The following is a 20763-nucleotide window of genomic DNA, read 5'->3' as shown; positions in this document are numbered from 1 at the left end:
CTCTAGAAAACTTGCAAGTATAGTACAAAGAACTTTTTTTTCCCTCTGAAACCATTTAAGAATAAGTTGCTGAATTGATGCTCTATCACTCCTCCGTAGTTTAGGGTGTTTTTTCTATGAAGGCATTTTCCTATACAACCACAATACAACAATCAATATTAGGAAATTAACATCGATACAATACAAATATTTAATTACTGCCATTTAGGATTTGCCAGTTGTCCCTAAAACGTCCTAAAAAGCAAAATGACCCAGTCCAGAATCAAGTGTTACATTTAGTTGTCATATCCCTTTAGTCTCTTTCAGTCTAGATCTGTCACAGAAATCATGCGGTGTTACTGTCATTGCATCCTATCAGATGGTGCACAATTTCAGTTGGTCCCATTACTGGTGATACTAACTTTGGTCACTCGATTGAGATGGTATTTGTCAGTCTTCTTCACTACAGAATTATCCATTTTCTCTTTATATTTTTTATTTATTTTATTTTATTTTATTTTTTTTAAAAATTTATTTATTATTTATTTATTACTCATTTTTGGCTGTGTTGGGTCTTCGTTTCTGTGCGAGGGCTTTCTCTAGTTGCGGCAAGCGGGGGCCACTCTTCATCGCGATGCGCGGGCCTCTCACTATCGCGGCCTCTCTTGTTGTGGAGCACAGGCTCCAGACGCGCAGGCTCAGTAGTTGTGGCTCACGGGCCTAGTTGTTCCCCGGCATGTGGGATCTTCCCAGACCAGGGCTCGAACCCGTGTCCCCTGCATTGGCAGGCAGATTCTCAACCACTGCGCCACCAGGGAAGCCCTATATTTTTTATTTTTGAAACAGCTTTATTGAGCTAAAGTTGACATACAGTACACCTGACATACTTAAAATGTATAATTTGTGAAGTTTGGACATATGTTTATACCCATGACACCATCACCACAATTGAGATAATGAACATATACTTTGCTCCCAAAAGCTTCCTTGTGCTTCTTGGGAGCCCTGTCCTCTCACCCTTCCTGATCTCTCCTTCAGCCTCTTCAGGCCACCACTGATCTGCTTTCTATAGCTATATATTAGTTTGCATTTTGTTGAATTTTATAGAAGTTGATTCATACAGTCTGTACTCTTATTTTATTTTATTTTTTTTGTGGCCTGGCTTCTTTGACTCAGCATAATTATTTTGATTCATCCGGTAGTTCATTCGTTTTAATTTTTGAGTAGTGTTCCATTGTTTGGGAATACTGCAGTTTGTTTATCCTTTCATCTGTTGATGGAAATTTGGGTTGCTTCCAGTTTTGGGCTGTTACTCTTTATAATTATTGGTGTTTTATGGTGATGTACTTAGAGACCATGTAAGTCTCCTATTCCTCACTAAACTTTGAATTTATGCATTTATATATTGATACTAGTATGTGGTCACAGATTCCTAATTCATTCAGTAGATTATAATTGTTACTATAATTGTTTTGATGCTCAAATTGTCCCAGATTTGGCCAGTTGGAGCTTGTTCAAATTGGCTTCTGTGCCCTTTCAACATATCTTTGAGCACTTCTTTATTTTCTGACATAAGAAGATGCTTTAGCCTTATTTTGTATTTCCTTGCTCTGGCCCTGGAATCAGTAATTTCTCCAAGGAGCTCTGGTTCCTTTTAAAGCCTTTCAACAGACATAGCTGGAAAGTATGTGTATATGTATATATAAGTACATGTACACATCTGTATCTATTTCTATATTTATCTTTGTATTAAAAACCATGAATTTACATCATCTCCAATTCCAATCCAGTATCACAGGGTTTATTTTCGTCTTCTCTCTTCCAAATTTCTAACTCCTTTCTTTGACAGTGAAAAACCAGGCTCCCATTAACCTCAACATGAGTACTTGTACAATCTTCCCAGCCATCCCTCTACTGTGCAGGCTGCTCCCTTGGCTCTGACCTTGGGGAACACACAGCTTAATCCTTGACCTGGCTCTGTTGAACGTTGGTTAAGTCCCTGGCCCTGTTGAGCACACCAGTTGAGACCCCAGCCCCGCAAACATATTGCTCTAGTCTCTGACTGATCCCCAGCCCCAGCAGACTCTCCGGGTGAGCCCTGGACCTTGCAAACATGCTGGCTGAGTCTTTGGTCAAGTCACCAGTCCTGGTTTTAGGAACGCATAAGTCATGTCTCAAACTTAGGGCAAGCACCCAGCTGAGGCCCTTGTTGAGACTTTGTTCTTGGCAAACGCGCTGGTTGAATCCCCATTCAGACCAGGCCCCAGCAAACATGCCTGTTAAGTCCCTGACCCTGACCAAAGAGCTCCAATTAAAATTTAACCTTATTACAAAGTGTTTATAATGGTATTTATATCTTTTTCTTAAACTGGAAATCTTGTTTCTAACAATATTAAAGTAATTACTTGCTTTACTTTACATATAAAATGTTTCAATGGGGAAAGAGTAGTCTTTTCACCTGGAACAACTGGGTAACCACATGCAAAAGAATGAAATTGGACCCTTACCTTATACTGTCTACAAAAGTTAAATTGAAGTGGATTAGAGACCTAAATGAAAGAGCTAAAACTATAAGACTCTTAGGAGAAAATATAGGGGTAAATCTTTATGACCTTAAATTTGGCAACAGATTCTTAAATATGATACCAAAAGCATGAGCAACAACAACAAAAAAATAGATACGTTGGACTTCATCAAAATTTTAAAAACTTTTGGGTTTCAAAGGACACTATCAAGAAAGTGAAAAGACAAGCCATAGAATGGGAGAATTTATTTGCAAATCATATATATCATAAGGGACTTGTATCTAGAATATATAAAGAACTCTGACAACCCAATTATAAAAAAAAAGACCCAATTAAAAAATGGGCAAAGGATCTAAACAGATGTTTATCTAGAGAAGACATAAGTGCATGAAAAAATGTTCGATATGATTAGTCATTAGGGCAGTGAGAATCAAGACCACGGTGAGATGTCAGTTCACACCCCCACGACTGGCTGTAATAAAAAAAAGTGAGATAATAACAAGTATTGTTGAGGACGTGGAAAAATTGGAACACTGCTGGTGGAAATGTAAAATGGTATAGCCATTTTGGAAGACAGTTTGGCAGTTTCTTAAACAGTTAAGTACAGAATCCCCATATGATCCAGCAGTTCAACTCCTAGGTATATACCCAAGAGAAATGAAAACATAGGTCCATACAAAACCTTGTATATGAATGTTTATAGCAGCATTATTTGTAATAACTAAAAGATGGAAGTGTCCATCAAGTGATGTATGGATAAACAAAATATTGTATATCCACACAATGGATTCCATTGTAGTATTATTTAGCCATAAACAGAAATGAAGTGCTGATACATACTGCACCACAAGTGAACCTTGAAAACATCATACTAAGTTATAGAAGCCAGTTATGAAAGACTACATAGTATATGATTTCATTTACATGAAATGTCCAGAATAGGCAAATTTAGAGTCAGAAAGTAGATTAGTTGTATTTAGGGCTATGGGAGGGATGGGCGGAGGAGAGTGATAGCTAAAGGGTTCAGGATTTATTTTTGAGGTGATAAAAATGTTTTAGAGTTGACTGTTGTGATGGTTGCAGATTTCTTGGAATATACTAAAAGCCATTGAGTTGCACACTTCAAATTGTTGGGCTGTACGTATGTGAATATAAATAAAGCTGTTGAAAAATATAACCTTGCATGTACAGCATAGTGACTATAGTTAATAATTCTGTATCGAAAGTTGCTGAGAGAGTAGATCTTAAAAGTTCTTATCACAAGAAAAAAAATTTGTAACTGTATGTGGTGATGGATGTTAACTAGACTTAACTGTGGTGATCATTTTGCAGTATATACATACATTGAATCATTATGTTGTACACCTGAAACTAATATCATGTTATATGTCAATTATATTTCAATAAAAAGGTGAAAAAAAAGAAAAAAAGATTTAACCCAGGAATTTCTTAAAATGTCTAAAACCAAAATGAAGTCAATTGTACAACTTTACTAAAAATGTTAAAGACATACTATTTTCTTGAATAGGATGATCAATATTGTAAAGATGCTAATTGTGCAATTACAGTAAGTGCGATTACATTTTGAAGAGAGAATATGCAAATTGATTTTGGATGAAAAAGTATGTAAGAATAGTCAAGAGGATTTTTAAAGAGAAAAATAATGATGGAGACTTTCCCTTAGACATAAAAGTTACTCTAAAACTATAGTACTTTCAACAGTACGATAGTAGTAAAGAAATAATATGATTTAAAAAGATTTAACCTTGCATTGTATCAATATCTTTGATTTCATATTTATATTCTTCTTCTCTTAAACTGAAAATCTTGTTCCTAACAATATAAACATAATTACTTACTTGCTTTGTTGTATATATAAAAAGTTTCAAAACAATGCCAGCATTCCTACTAACAATAAGACCACTGAATAAGGCTCAAGATTTCTTTGCAACTCTTTGCCCCTAGAATATGTTACCTTAAGGATGTATACTATGCTCTAAGGCAAAACATTTTAAAGACATTTGCAATAATTCTTTCCCTTGTCACCAACTTGTTATATAGTTAGAGTTATATTTTTCCATTTGTTTTCAATTTTTATGGATTGATTTTTTTTTTGAATATATAAAATAATTACATGATTCCAGAGTCAGAACTCTTCAGAGAAGAGTCAAGGTCAAGTTAAGGTCTCTTCGGAGAAGTTTCTCGTCTATCTCTATTTTCCTTCTACCCTATTCTCTCTTTTTCCCTTTATTAGTTTTATTAATTTTTGGTTTATTCTTCTAGTTTTCTTTTTGCTCTTTGGTATTCTCCCTTCCTTCATGTTACACAAAATATTATATATATATATATATATATATATATATATAAAACATAAAATATATTTTATGTATATACACACGTATACACACACACATACACACACACACATTGCTGTTTGGGACTTTGTTTCTGTAATTATTTTGAAGATCATTCCTTTTTACAGCTGTCTAGTATTCTAGTACGTTGGTGTATCATAGTTTATTCACCTGTCTTCTTTTGATAGACGTGAGACCTCTGGACTATGTCCAATCTTCTGCTGTGTTTGGATCCTCGAAGGTAGACTTTACAAATTAGCTGAGGCAAACAGGAGCTCCATGTTCCCCTAAGTGGCAAAAGCTTCTATTCCTCGTCTATTATAACTTGCACTCTTACTTTTCCCTACCCTTTGTTATCTTCCGGAGGGCTAGTTCTACCTGTCCATTCATGCCCAATTTTGCTGCCAAATGAGGTCAGTTCAGATCTTTTCCCCCAAAACAAATTGCAAAAACACTTCAGGTTTGCAGGGATTTTTAAAAATTTCATCATTGCAGATAAGGGATTTTGGATGTATAATAGGCTAAGATAAGCAGTATCTTATAAATGGATGACAGGGTAGTCGATAAATGTCTGACTTGGCAAACTTTGATGCCAGAAAGAAGGGCTTACGTGAACCGTAAAGGCTCTGTGGCATGAGCGAGATGGTCTAAGGTCATTGTGGTTGAAGCAGAGAGAGGACAGTGTGGGAGGTGGAGGTCCAAGACTGTATAGGACATGATAGGGCATGTTTAGGAATTTTGTTTTTATCCTAAGAGCGATGGGAATCAGTTAAATGGCTTTAGCTAGGGCATATTTGATCAGTTTTGTTGATGGTTATGCTGTATATTTAAGAAATTAAATAATTCTGTACGTGCTTGTCTAGTTAATATCCATGAGATTCAGCTTCTCATGAGAATGTTGTCACTAGGATGACGGGGTTGCTTTTGGGGAAACACCAATTCTCTACCTTTTCATTGCTCTTTACTCTTCTTTTATGTCTTCATCAGTAGCTTAATTAACATTGGAAAGTATCTCTGCTGAAGCAGATACAGCACTTCCAGCAGCTTTCAACTTTTACTCTAAATCAGAAGCTTTAAAAATAGATAAAATTCTCAACACTCCTTCACACTTATTCATAAAGAGACTTGGCCTTCTTCCTTTCCACACTCCAAAGATGTACTGTTTTTTGAAGTCTGAAACTGCAGTGTTGGGTTATGGTCCTTGGCTTTTTCCTGTCTGTCTTTGGGCAATGTTTTCTCATTTTTCTCTACCTAGGGGAGGTATGGAGGTAATAAAAGTTATGTTTTGGGGGACTTCCCTAGTGGCGCAGTGGTTAAGAATCCTCCTGCCAATGCAGGGGACACGGGTTCAAGCCCTGGTCCAGGAAGATCCCACATGCCGAGGAGCAACTAAGCTTGTGCGCCACAACTACTGAGCCTGCGTTCTAGAGCCCATGAGCCACAACTACTGAGCCCACATGCCACAACTACTGAAGCCTACGCACCTAGAGCCCGTGCTCCACAACAAGAGAAGCCACCCCAATGAGAAGCCCGTGCACTGCAATGAAGAGTAGCCCCCACTTGCTGCAACTAGAGAAAGCCCACGCGCAGCAACAAAGACCCAATGCAGCCAAAAATAAATAAGTAAATAAATTTATTTTAAAAAGTTATGTTTTTGTATACTAAAAGTTATTTAAAGTAATTTAGCAGTTCAGTTTTAGCAAACATATCTTGGTGATAAACTCTGCTTCTTTTTACTTGGAAATATCATTATTTCACTCTCCTTGAATTGTTGGCTAAAGGATTCTAGGTTCATAGTTATTTTCTCTCAGTACCATGAAGATATTAATCTGTTTTCTTTTGATTCCACTGTTGGCATTGAGAAATCAGTCGTTGGTCCAACTATTCTTCGTTTGTGTGCTTTTTTCCTTTTGCTGTTCTTAAGATCTTGTTTTTGTATTTGGCATTCTTTAGTTTGACTGTTACTGGACTAGGTGTGGATTTTTCTTTATCTTGTTAGGGATTTAGTGGGCTTCCTGATTCTGGGATTTAGTTTCTTTCCACATCTCTGGAAATGCTTAGCCATTATCTCTTCAAATATCGTCTCTTCTTCATTATCTATTTTCTCCTTCTAGATCTTCAGACACATTAGAACTTCTCATCTGCATCCTCAACATTCCTTAATTCTTTTATTTTCTATCTCTTTGTTTCCCTATGTTGCCTCCTGAATAATTTTATTTAGATCTATCTTCTAGTTCTCTGGTATGTCCATTTAATTTTTAATTTTAATTAAAGTCTTTTTTCTAAACTATTTTTGGTTTCTTTTCTGATTTGCCTGGTAGATTTCTATAGTTTCTTTTTCCTTGTTCATATTTTCTAGCCTTTTATTTTTTGAAACCTATTGAATATTTCATGTATGGGTATCGCGCAATTTCAGCCTCTGAAGGCTTTGAAGGTGTGTTTCTACCTTTTGCTGTTTCTGCTAATGTGCTGTTTTTTGGTGGTTGTTGTTGTTTTCTATGAGCTCGTGTTCCTTGGAAATTTATCTGTGGGAATTCATTGAATCCTGGTTGAAGTTGCATTCCTGTAAAAGAGGATTTTTCTTTGTGCTACTTCTCTGGGGACCTAAATTCTTGGCTTGAGGGGTAGGGTTTTGTTTGTTTTCGTGGGTATTTTTTTTTTTTGTACTGAATTTTGTCCACAAATCTGTGTGAAAGCTGACTTATGGTTATGAATTCTTGGGATAAATGTTTTCCCCTTTGCCCACTGCCATTTTCCTTTTTGACCTCTTCTGCGTGGCAGACCTAGTCCTTTTTAACTTCCGTTGAAGACACAGTTCTTTGGGGCTCAGTTTTAAATGGAGATCTCTGGCTAGATTGCCTACTTTGGGTAGGTTCAGTTCTGATCTTTTGTCTTTGGTGCTCCTTGCAGCCCTCAGAGTGGAATCCTAAGGTCCCTAAAGATTTGGTAGGTAGCTTCAGGGCAGAATATGGCAGACTGTGCGCTTAATTCCTAAGGTTGCAGTTTTCATTTAGTTTTTGTATTTTGATGATTCCTTATTTTGTTCTCAGCAGTCATTTTGTTCCCAACACAATCATTAACACAAAAATATATTAAAAATTTAAAATCCCGTTTCTTAAAGATATTTTTATTGGGAGAGTAATTGGTCATGCTGTTGGAATTAAAGATTAAAGTAATTCTTAAAAAAGTTAGTATCTATCCTACTTTTCTAACAGTCTTTGACCCCTGAACACATAAGAAATGCAGAAAAAGCACAGAAGTACAAGATCAGAACCAGTTGTACTAATATGTGTTTGTGTATACACACACACACACACACACACACACACACACATATCTACAAGTAGGTAAGTGGGTAGGTAGGAGGGACTATAGATATACACATCTTGCTTTGGGCATTTATGTGACTTACGTGTTATTAGGACAGTTTAGATTTGATGGTCTTCCCTAGACCTTTGTGAGTGATCACAACATAACAATCCTACTTAAGTGCAGAAATGGCCATTTTGTGATATTTGAGAGAGGATTTTGAAAAACCTTAGGCAAGCTCAACATCCCTTAATACAGTTTGCATCAAGAACCTTTAGAGAAGATTACTGTCATTGACAATTAGGTGAAATTGTTTCACTTGTGAATTGTGCTAAGATCATAGAAGGTTATATTTCTGAGAGTAGTGGCTAGACACTCAGGAATAATGGGCAGACAAAAGAAGAGAAAGTTTAAAAAGAAAAAGCACTCACTAACAGCATTGAGTATCATCAGATCCACCTTTTCTTGAGTTTGGTTTGCATGGAGGAAATCTGTTGAAGGATTTTCACAGTGAGAAGTTCATGTTTGGATGCCTGTCTGCCTTTTGAAGTAAGACATGTACATCTTTTTTTAAAAAAATAAATAAATTAATTAATTAATTTGTGGCTGCATTAGGTCTTCGTTGCTGCACGTGGGCTTTCTCTAGTTGTGGTGAGCGGGGTCTACTCTTCGTTGTGGTGCGCGGGCTTCTCATTGCGGTGGCTTCTCTTGTTGCGGAGCATGGGCTCTAGGCACACGGGCTTCAGTAGTTGTGGCATGCGGGCTCAGTAGTTGTGGCACACGGGCTTCGTTGCTCCGCGGCATGTGGGATCTTCCCAGACCAGGGCTTGAACCCGTGTCCCCTACATTGGCAGGTGGATTCTTAACCACTGTGCCACCAAGGAAGTCCTAAGACATATACATCTTGATTTAGTCTCTTTATTTGAGTTAAGAATCTCTTTAAAGGACTGACAGTATATAGAAAAACACTTTCTTTTTCAGGCTCATTTTATTTTCAGTTCATGGTAAGACAAAGGATGTCTGTTTCTTAGCTGTAGGTTTCTGTCAGATTACTTGGTGAGAAAGTAGATTAGGTTTTGTAACATCATCTCTACACCTTTGTCCTTCCTCTGCCAACTCCCTCCTCCCGTTTTCCCAACAAGTTTGGATTCAAATTCTGGCTTTGTCATTTAACAGGTGAGGTGACCGGTCAGTAAGCGATCTAAGCTCAGTTTTCTAATGAGTTCAGTGGGGTTAATGTCAACCCTAAAGACATCATTGTGAGAATTAACACAACATGTAAAATACCTAGTGCTGAGCAGAGTAGGCATCGATCAATATCACTGCCCTCTCAGCTTGAATTATAGAAGACTGATTCTCAATTTTTAGACATTCTAAGTGTGTTTTCTATTCATTCATTATACTTTCATTCATGTAAACTGTTTTGTGAAATGCTGATCCTGTTCCCGGGAACATTTGTGAAGGATAGTTTTTCAGGGATATTGTAGAGGGATGGATGAGGTGACCTGTTGGAAACTCCCTTGGTGTATGCCAACTAGCCCCTTTATTATATATAATTAATTCTGAAAATCATCTTATTTCAGATATCATGTTATTAGGCTCTTATTCTTCTATATTTTCATCTCAGGTGTTTAGAGAAATAAAGTAGAATATGACTGCTAAGCCAATACTTATTCATTTTCTATTTGATACTCATATTGTCTTAGCTCTATATGGATATATATCTGTTTCTTCTTTTAAGGGAGAAATTCTACATTGTGTGGAAAACTGTCTGTTATCTGATCTGTTCATTAGATTTTCATATTGTTTAACTGTTTGCAGATTCACTTGGTATATTGTATCATCACCTTGTGTTGTCATATTTTTTTATTGTACGATTAAGACAAGTATTCTAAAATAAGAAAGAGCAGGGTTATGAATCATATCTCCTAGGATTGTGTGGAATAAAGGAGATAATGTATATAATGTCCTTAGCTTCAAGCTTGGAATGTGTAAGTGCTCAGAGAATGCTTACTGTAAACTATTATTATATGCGTTCCTCATCTTCCAGATTTGAAATTCTTTAAGAGCAGGAACTATGTAATATATATACTTCATATATTATGGACTCAATGTTTTACTTATGAATATATTTTTATTCTCATCATACTTTTAAATGTTTCATCTTTTGTCTTACAGTGATGAAACTAGAGGGTCTGTTTGTAGATGATTCAGGTCGATATTTGGCTGTTCAGTTCCATCTGGAATGTGCATATGTATTTTTATATTATTATGAATATAAAAAAGCAAAAGATCAGTTCAATATTGCTAAAGACATCTGCAGATTACAAATTGATTTGACAGGTAAGATTTTTTTTTTATGTTTTGTGGATAATTGATTTATTTTTATGATAAACTATAATTGGCAGTTTAGCTGTATTGTATGGTTGTATTTTATTATCTGTGTCCTCTTGTTTGCTTTACAAAAATAGATTTTAAAGATTTTATTTAAAAAATTCATAGTTTTAGAACAAAGTTGAAATCATATACTTTCTTTATTCCTGCAGATGCCCATGTCTACTTAGACATGTCAGTAATGTATAGCAGCCGGGCAGTGCACAAATGAACTTTGTGTATTTGGCTGTGCATGTGGGCTTCCCAAGGCCCCTCCTGATTCCCAAATTTAGTTTGCCCTTTCTGGTAAATACCCCCCTGCGGCTTCCATCCTGCCTTTCTTGTATTTCTTAAGAACAGAAATTTTTGACTGTTTTGTTTAGATGTTTCTTCATTGCCTTAGAACACTGTCTGGCATACAGTAGGCACTCAATAAACATTTGTTGGAAGAACAAATAAATTACAGAATTTTTCCCAAGATCTCTGTGTTTTTTTCTGAGTACCAAATAAGAAACATTATTTTCTCTTAATGTATTGCCCTGTCCCTAGTCTCACAATGGTAATTGGCATTCTATATTGAAGACATTCATGAAAGTCAGACATCATCAGTGGGTCACACCATTTATACCTGTTGAACCTGGGCTCTGTGAATGTTGAAACAACAATCTGTGAATGTTGAAATGATTGAAACTATTTGTCCTGCCTAGGCTTGGTCTACATTATCTCTAAGGCCCATTCTTAGTTGCCAAACTCTGTGCTTATTGAGGTAGTCCTGTCAATAAAATCCTTCAGATATATTATGAGGTAAATGTGACTTTGTGGCCTAGTCTGGGATCTTAACCACCTTTTATTACATTGTTTGGGGAGAATTATTAAATATCCGACTTATAACTTTGTGACAATGGCCAAGTGTAAGTTGGAGTCTTGTATTTGAGATATATGTAATATAAGTTGTGAGGTTAGTTTCAGAGATTTTGTTTTTAAATATTTCGGTACTAGGAGACTTTTTTTTTGGATTATTTAAAAAATTAGTATCATGGTACTCAGTATAGTCAGCTTTAGCTGTTGGTGTATTTACTAGCTAGTTCTTCATATTTTTTTTCCAAGTTAAGACTGAAGAACTTAAAAATACAAATGTGCTCACGAATATAAAATGAGAATCAGATTATTACTTTTTTCTTTTCAGCTCTAGCCTTACTATAAAAAAGTAAGCTGTGTTAGACCATCTCAATAGCTATTTTTAGTATAACGTGTTTAAATGGTTGTTGTATAAAGTAGAGCCAGACTCATCACAGGATAAAATCCAGACTTCTTAGACTGGTCTTTGTAATCAAGGGTCTTTGTAATCTGACTCTTGCCAGAGAAGAGATGTCAGAGCTTTTGCTTCTCTTAAAGCTGTTCTGCAGCAAGTTATTTCAGATACAAAATGAAAAAAAAATTTGGTCTTACGTGGAGCCAGATAGTGTAATAGAAAGACTGTGGGATTTAGAACCTGAAGACCCTGGCTTTAAGCCCTGGCTCTGATACTGAAAACCCTGTGATCTTGAGCAAATGACTGCACTTCAGAACTTCCATTTTTTCATCTGTTGTATGGAGAGGATAGTATTTCTTCTCCCTATGACACCTAATGAGTTACCTTTTTTGAGGAGGGAGGTAGTTTAGTGAAAAAGTAAGTATGTGGAAACTAGTGGCAGAAATCCTGGGTTTGAGTTCTGGCCTTATAACTTACTGGCTTTATAATTTTATAAAAAGTCATTTTAAAGTCATCTTTGGGCCTCAGGTTTCTCTTATTTGAAATGGAGAAAATACCTCATAAGCTCTAAAGCACTCTGAAAATACTTTTCTTTAAGATTGTACTGTATGTCTGATTGACAAGTTGATACATATAATTTAATATATATTTTTTCAGGTGCTTTGGGAAAAAGGACATGGTTCCAGGAAAATTACGTGGCCCAACTTATTTTAGATGTAAGAAGGGAAGGAGCTGTGTTTTCAAATTATGAATTCACTCCAGCACCGACTCCTCAGGAATATTTAACCAAGGTAAGTAGGACTGTAAGTTATTTAAATTAGCATCCAAGTCTAACAGTTTCCATAGGTGAGTTTTGTAGAAACACTGGATGGGGTGGGAAGAGGCTTCTTTTGACCCTTCTTGAGCTTTTACAAGGTGGCTGGATGTTTTTAAAAAACAAGACATAACAGGACCCATTTTTTTAAGCCATTTTTACCCTTAAATAGAGATAAAATGTTGTTTTTTTCCTAGACTTCAGTAAGTATGAATTAGTAATACAGTTAGTTATGTATTACTGCCCTTGAAAACAGTCCAAAAAGCAGACTGAGTAGAGACTAATTTTTCCAGTGGCTACCATATTTTTTGTTGATATTTGCAAATATTAAGAGCCTTGAAATTTCTTGGGTTTCTTCTAAATATGTAAACAGATGATCAGAATTCCTTTTTACCAGTTTTCTGATCTGTCCTTAGTTACTATGTCATTACTGGGCTGGTTTCTGCCTTAGTATGTTTTCTTTTTATTTATTTATTTATTTGGCCGTGTTGGGTTTTCGTTTCTGTGCGAGGGCTTTCTCCAGTTGCGGCAAGCGGGGGCCACTCCTCATCGCAGTGCACGGGCCTCTCACTGTCGCGGCCTCTCTTGTTGCGGAGCACAAGCTCCGGACGCGCAGGCTCAGTAGTTGTGGCTCATGGGCCTAGTTGCTCCGCGGCATGTGGGATCTTCCCAGACCAGGGCTCGAACCCGTGTCCCCTGCATTGGCAGGCAGATTCTCAGCGGCTGCACCACCAGGGAAGCCCCAGTATGTTTTCTTGACTTGGCTAATACATTCTTTTGTAGCTTAAGTTTATAGCTTTTAGTCAGTTTACCTGCTCAATAGGTCTTTCCATCTGCTTCCATGGAGGCCATTAGCATTTACATTTTCTTATCCCAGAGACCCCAAACCAACATTTTTCCTTGTTCTTTGGTTGATGTTACCGTCCTTGAAGCCCATGTTTTGCTACTTTTCATTCCAGAGCCTGCAAACAAATTTACTTGGTGCATTGAACACTAAAATTCTGTTGTGTACTGAAAATAATGCCAAGGGTAGGGACTAGGGAGATGGGAAAGAGTGGCAGCAGTAAGGAGTCCTGAGGAAGGCCTTGGATGCAATCTTACTTACCTCCTGGTCTTGCTCCAGGTTCTCTGTTTGCTTTTGTGGTAACTTCAGGGTGGGGACAGTTACTGATTCTAAGAGGAGAAGGAAAAGATGGAGAAACTCAGGGATGAGACTGCACAGGGGACAGCCTGTATCTCCTGACGTAGGTAGAGCCACAGCTGAACAAGTATTTGTACTGCTGTGTTGATGCTGGTCAGGGAACTGTGTTGATACCTGCTTCCGTCCTTCATTTCCTCCTTGTATATACCAGACCCTCCTCCTTCAGCGATTTGATGTAACCCAAGTCCCTCCCTGAGTCTTAGATTAAGTATCATAAGCCTGGTTTTTAGGCCATAGCACAGCATCAGTGAAAAGAGATTTAATTCCGCAATCTAAGCATTTAATTCAGTAATCCATTGTTGTTTGTTTGTTTGTTTATTAATGTGGAGTTCTCGTATTGAAGATTGTCTCCTATGATTATAGATAGGATGCGATGACTCTTATGAGGAATGTATAAAAATGATGTACAATTTAATACAGAATTTATTCTTTCATATTTGAAATAAAATGCATTCTGATAATTTTATGATCTTCATTAATTACCACTTAAAGGTGGAAAATACAAATTATGTGATGTAGGTATGGATTAGATAGAAACAGCTTTTTACTCATGGATGGAAGATAGACTTGCTTGTTTAATTAGTTATGTATCATATTTCCTTATTCAGATACCATTAAATTATAAAATACACCATCTGTTTAATAACCAAACTCTTCAGGAAAAAAGGAACACTATTATACAAATTATAGTGATTATAAAATACATCGTGATTAGAAATGTTACAATGTGAAGATGTATATCTTAGAATTGAGGAAATACAGTAATTTTATTGCCAGTGAGGAACATAGTGTTTCCCTTTGGACCTTGCTAGATTTTTAATCTGTTATTAATGGGGAATTACATAGCCTGAAGCTATTGGACTTCAGGCTTTAATAAGCCAACAGTTATGAGCAACCCCAATGTGCAAATCAAAGGCGCAGTCTCTGTTCTTTATTATTCAATCATGGGGGCAGGGTGTGAGGAGGGAGAATAAATTAAAATTGTATATTCACAGAAAACACAAACACATACATGATCAGCATCACTGATAAGAAATATACATTAAATGCTGAATATGGTGTGTCCCATGAATTGGAGATAAATTACGTGCTAATTTCTTTTTCTCTTTTTTTTACATTAAGCACAATACAGCAATTTATAAAGATGCTTAAAATGAATACAAAGGGAAATAAAGATCACAGAATTACACATTGCACAGCAGTGTGTCACATATAAGATGGTGTAAATGAATACACAAGGATGGTGTTTAACTAAAGATAAAACGGCACCCATTGATTTGCTGCTTCTACACAACCCGCTTTCATACAGATCGAAAAGGTGTCAATATTAGTAGTTGCAAAGTCAGTTCTTGCATGTGATTTTAGCTTTAAAGGTTTCAGAAAACAGATCTGCAGTATCAGTTTTCATTTTTGTCAGCTGTAATGTCAAGGATATTCAGAACAAGAAAAATGCAATAATACAGGACAATCCAGATCTGTGCCTTATGTGACTGGCCTCTGTTGCAGGATTGTACAAGGTTATGTGCAAAAACAGTCTGTCCAAAAGTCCACACTCTTGCAGTTTCAAGCTTTAGCTTGATTATCTAGATATAACGTTTATTACATAGCAAGGGCAGCATTAAAGGAAGAAACAAATTAATGATAGGTGAGCAAAAACAGTATCATAAGCATCACTTGACTAGGAGGTCTGAAAGGCTGTAGCTAAATTTTTGATCAGTAGAATGTTATGAGGTTGGAGTGGGACTAAAGCAGAACAGTATTTTAAATTTGTGGCTTGTAGAACACATAGGCAAGTAGGTAGTGCAGCCAACCAGTTTTAATTTCGAAAAGAGCTGAATAGGAACGTAGAGTATCTTGAATGAAGATTGAAACTATTTTGATCACCTGTTTGTAGCTGAAGAGTAATAAATAATGCCTTGTTGTTAAGGCTGACCTGTCTCAGGTCTTCTGTGGGGGCCGGAGGGGAAGGAGTCCTGGCTGTGGGAGGTGGAGACTTGGATCCCTGTCACATCTTTATTGTCTAGCTGAGGTTGAGAACCTGGGAAAGTTATTGTATTTTTAGCCTCCTCATTTGTTTTTCCCCACATCACACTTTTTTTTTTAAAATATTTATTTATTTATTCAGCTGCGACGGGTCTTAGTTGCAGGATGTGGGGTCTTAGTTGTGGCACGTGGGCTGTTGGTTGCAGTGCGCGGGCTTCTCTCTCGTTGTGGCACGCGGGCTTAGTTGCCCCGCGGCATGTGGGATCTTAGTTCCCCAGACAGAGATTGAACCCTGCATTGGACGGCGGATTCTTAACCACTGGACCACCAGGGAAGTCCCCACATCACACTTTTTTTAAGGGATCATATTAGATCTATAAAGGTACTCCACAAACATTGGATATTAATAAGCAGGTTGATACAACCCTATCTGGATGTGAAAAGGTGAGAGTTTTGGATACTCTAGAGCTGCATTGTCCAATGTGGTAGCCACATATGATTATTAATCACTTGAAAGTTGGTTGGTCCAAACTTAGATGTGCTGAAGTGTAAAAGATGTACTAGATTTCATAAGCTGTGTATGAAAAAGTGTATAGTATCTAATTAATAATTTTCTGTTGGTACATGTTACAAGGATAATATTTTTGATGTATTAGGTTAAATCACTTAATTTTTTTTTGTTTTACTTTTTAAAGTGTAGCTGTTAGAAAATTTAGAATTACATAAGTAGCTTTTAAAAAAGAATATGAAAGGCTTGTATTGAAAATGGTTGGCCACCAGGGTGCGCTGTGCACCTGCCAGCTCTGCCTTTTGAAGTTGTGCAGGTCAGGGAGGAAGAGGCACTTTTTCAGTGGAGCCTGAGTAGCTGCCTAAAGTTGTGTGTTTCTCCTGTCAGCAGTGGTTGGAGGTTGTACTCTTTTCTCTTTTCTCGAAACCTTATAGATAGAGCTAGGCCTACAGTTTAAAGTCTTCCTAGCTTTAGCTACTTCTATTGAATTAGAAAAAAATTTAAATCAGGTTTATTGAGGAATAATTTACATAAAATAAAATGCACCTATTTTAAGTATCCAGTTTGATGAGTTTTGACAAATAGGTAGACCCATGTAACCACCACTGTAATCAAAATACAGAACCATTTCCATTAGGCCAAAAAGTCCACCCATACTCCTTTGCAGTCAATCACTTTCCCTCCAACTGGTCTGCTTTCTGTCACAGATTAGAGCTGTTTTTTCCTAGAATCTCAAACAAATGGAATCATATAGTATGACTCTTCTGTGTCTGGTTTCTTTCACTTAGCATAATGTTTTGAGATTCGTCTATATTTTGATACCAATAGTTAGCTCCTGTTTATTGCTGAGTTATTTCATTGTATGGATAAGCCACAGTGTGTTTATCCATTCACCTCTTGGTAGACAATCGAGCAATTTTTAGTTTTTGGCTATTATGAATAAAGCTGCTCGGAACATTCACGGGCAAGTCTTTGTGTGAACGTATGTTTTTAATTCTCAGGGGTAAATGCTGAGGAATGGAATGGCTAGGTTGTGTGGTAAGTGTATTTTCAATTTGGGAAACTGCCCAAATGTTTTCCAAAGTGGTTGTACTATTTCACATTCCCACCGTCAGTATATGAGAGCACCAGTTGCTCTACATCCTTGCCAGTGCTTGGTAAAATTTTTTTTGCTATTCTAGTGAGTTGTGTGTAGTGGTTTCTCATCGTGATTTTACTATTTTTTGATGATTAATTTTTTTAAAAATCCATTTTATTGAGATATAACTTATACACAGAAAATTTTCAATTGTACAGTTTGCTGAGATTTGAAAAATATATACACACAACCATTACAGTCAAGATACATTTCATTACCCTAGAAAGTTCCATCCTGCCCCTTTGCAGTTAATTCCCCACCCTCTCTGGCCCTAAACAATCATTGATCTGCTTTCTGTGGCTACCGGTAGTTTGCCTTTTCTAGAATTTCATGTGACTGGAATCCTACAGTATGTACTCTTTTGTATCTGGCCTCTTTTGCTCAGCAGTTGAGATATATCTGTGTAGTTGCATGTGTCTGTACTTCCTTTTTATTTCTGATTAGAATTTCATTAAATGCATATAGCATAATTTTTCTTTTTAATCTGTTTACCTGTTGACAGACATTTGGGTTGTTTCCAGTTTAGGGTTATTACAGATAAAACTGCTATGAACACTTTTTAATTTATATACACACACACACACACACACACACACACACATGTTTTTGGGTGGACATGTGTTTTTGTTTCTCATAGGTAACTACATAGGAGTGGAGTTGATAGCTCATATGGTAAATATGTTTATTGTAAGAAACTAGCAAACTGTTTTCTATGGTTGTACCATTTTACATTTCTACCAGCAATGTATGAAAGTTCTAATTGTTCCAGATCCTTGTCAACAATTAGTATTGTTAGTCTTTTAAATTTTATCTATTATAATGTGTGTGTACTAGTAGTTCATTCTGATTTTAATTAGTATTTCCCTTTTGACTACTGTTGAGGATCTTTTTATGTGTTTACTGCCCATTCTTTTGTGAAGTGTCTGTACAAATCTTTTGTCCATTTTTATGTTGGGTTGTTTATCTTCTTCTTCTTAAGTTGTAATTCCATATTCTGAATACAAGCCTTTTTTCAGATATTTGTTTTGTGAATATGTTCTCTGAGTCTGTAGCTTAACTTTTCATTTTCTTAACAATGTTTTCAAAGAGCAGAAGTTTTAATTTGCTGAAGTCCAGTTTATTAAGTTTTTCTTTGATGGTTCGAGTTTTTTGTGTCCTAATTAAGGACTGTCTACCTACCCCAAAGTGGCAAAGCTTTTCTCCTGTGATTTTTTTCCTAGAAGCTTTTTAGTATTAGCTTCTATAGTAAGGTCTGTGATTAATTTTGATTTAATTTTTGTGTATGGTATGAGATCAGGACAGAGGGTCATTTTTTCCCAAATGGATATACAGTTGTTCTAACATCATTTATTGAAAAAACTTTCCTTTGTTTGACTCACCTAGACACCTTTGAAAATCAATTGACCATATAACGTGGGTCTAAAATTTTGGACTTTATTCCTTTCATCTATATGTCTGTCTTCATGCTAGTACAACACTGTTTTGGCTTTGTAGTAATTCTGAAGTCAAGTACTCTACCAAGTTCTCTAAGTCTTCAGGTTTTATTCCTTTCTCAAATTGTTTTGCCTATTCTAAATCCTATTGAGAAACAGAGCTGGCAGTTGACGTTTTAGATTATAATTTAGAATCAGAGTAGAAAGATCTGGTTTTGAATCCTGAGGGGCTTTTGCGTACTAGGCTTAATCAACAATAGCAGTCATTCCCTGTTATTGATGTTGTCAGTGCATCCGGAGGTATAGATGCGTGTTCTCCATTTCTGCACAGTAAATTGTCCCCAAATATGTGTTTCACAAGAAGCAGCCTATTGACCATATATAGACATTGTAAAATCTTGAACAAGAAGATGTTATCCCCCCAGCAATCTGTTGTGTATAGTCTGTTGAATGAATCAGAATTAATTTTTGTTCTAAGGAGTTTCTTTTGTATTCCACCAGAATATTGAGCTCAATGATGATACTGTTCTAAATGAGATAAAGTTAGCAGATTGTGAACAGTTTCAGATGCCTGACCTATGTGCTGAAGAGCTTGCTGTTATCCTTGGAATCTGGTGAGTTAATGACTTACTTGGCTACCTTGAACTTCTAGCGTATTGGTTCTCTTGTGTTGGGGAAATCTTTGTTCAAGCAGGTCCCCAGAGTTGTGGATGAATAGAGAATCTTGTCATGGCTTATGAAGATGAAGAATAGTTGGGCAACCAATTAAAGGGTTAGAGATGAGGAATCTCAGGAATCTCCTGTAAGCTGGTATACTTATCCTTCTCTTTTCTTCATAAACAAAATTTCTTTGGTTAACCTTGGCTAGGAATAGACTCTTAATGAAGTATTTAGGATAGGTGACTGTTTTGACCTTTGAGGATATTTACGTTCAGAGTATGGAATTATTTTTTTATTTTATTTTATTTTTTAAAGATTTTTTGATGTGGACCATTTTTAAAGTCTTTATCAAATTTGTTAACAATATTGCTTCAGTTTTATGTTTTGTTTTTTTGGCCCCGAGGCATGTGGGATCTTAGCTTCCCGATCAGGGATCACACCTGCACCCCCTGCATTGGAAGGCGAAGTCTTAACCACTAGACCTCTAGGAAAGTCCCTAGAATTTTTTTTTAATACAATCGAACCTTATGTGTGGTAGAAATAGTTTTTCATTTTATTTTATTTTTCTATTTTGAAATAATTTCAAATTTGGAAAAAAGTTGCAAGGGCAAGGCATTGGAAATAACTTTTTTGAGAATAATTTTCCGACATGATATTCTATCACCCCTAAATACTTTAGTGTGTGTTTTCAACAAACAAGGGAGTTTTTGTGCATAGCCATAATACAGCTATCAAAATCAGGAAATTAACATTCATACTTTACTATCACTTCCTACTCAGACCCCATTCAAGTTTTGCCAGTTGTCCCAATAATCTCCTTTATAGCACAGGATCCAGTCTAGAACATATGTGTTACATTTAGTTGTCATGTCCCTTTAGTTTCTATCAATCTGGAATAGTTCTTCATTTTTGCTTGACTTTCATGATCTTGACACCTGAAATTTATAAGCCAGTTATTCTGTAGGCTTACTCTCAGTTTGAATTTGTCTGATTTAAAAAAAAAAAAAAAGGATTAGTTTCACATTTTGTATCATTATCAGGGGTATCAGAAAATGGAGGTTTTGTGATTCTTATTGCATCCCAGCAGGTAGAAAACCATTTTGATTTGTTCCTCTACTGGCCATGTTAAGTTTGATCACATGATTAAAGTGGGGTCTGCCAGGCTTCTCCAATGTAAAGTTATTCTTTTTTAACTTTTGTTATTAACATGGTCTTTTAGATTATATAAATATCC

General features: G+C 36.3%; 1 protein-coding gene across 6 annotated transcripts in view; it reads left to right on the top strand.

Moving 5' to 3' along the window:
• Window positions 1–20763, top strand: part of TTC27 (tetratricopeptide repeat domain 27) — a 183897-nt gene that overhangs the window by 31987 nt on the left and 131147 nt on the right. For all 6 annotated transcript variants that reach the window (XR_014234762.1, XM_082356717.1, XM_082356718.1 and 3 more), the window contains exons 6-8: window positions 10346–10510; window positions 12450–12583; window positions 19371–19483. Coding sequence is in view for 5 of the 6 variants with exons in the window: in XM_082356717.1 (XP_082212843.1) it covers window positions 10346–10510; window positions 12450–12583; window positions 19371–19483 (412 nt within the window). In the remaining variant the exon portion in view is untranslated. The remainder of the gene's footprint in view (window positions 1–10345; window positions 10511–12449; window positions 12584–19370; window positions 19484–20763) is intronic.

Source organism: Balaenoptera borealis (assembly GCF_965194805.1).
Source record: "Balaenoptera borealis genome assembly, chromosome: 15".
In the NCBI taxonomy this organism is placed as follows: domain Eukaryota; kingdom Metazoa; phylum Chordata; class Mammalia; order Artiodactyla; family Balaenopteridae; genus Balaenoptera; species Balaenoptera borealis.
This window is presented reverse-complemented; position numbering and strand designations above follow the sequence as displayed.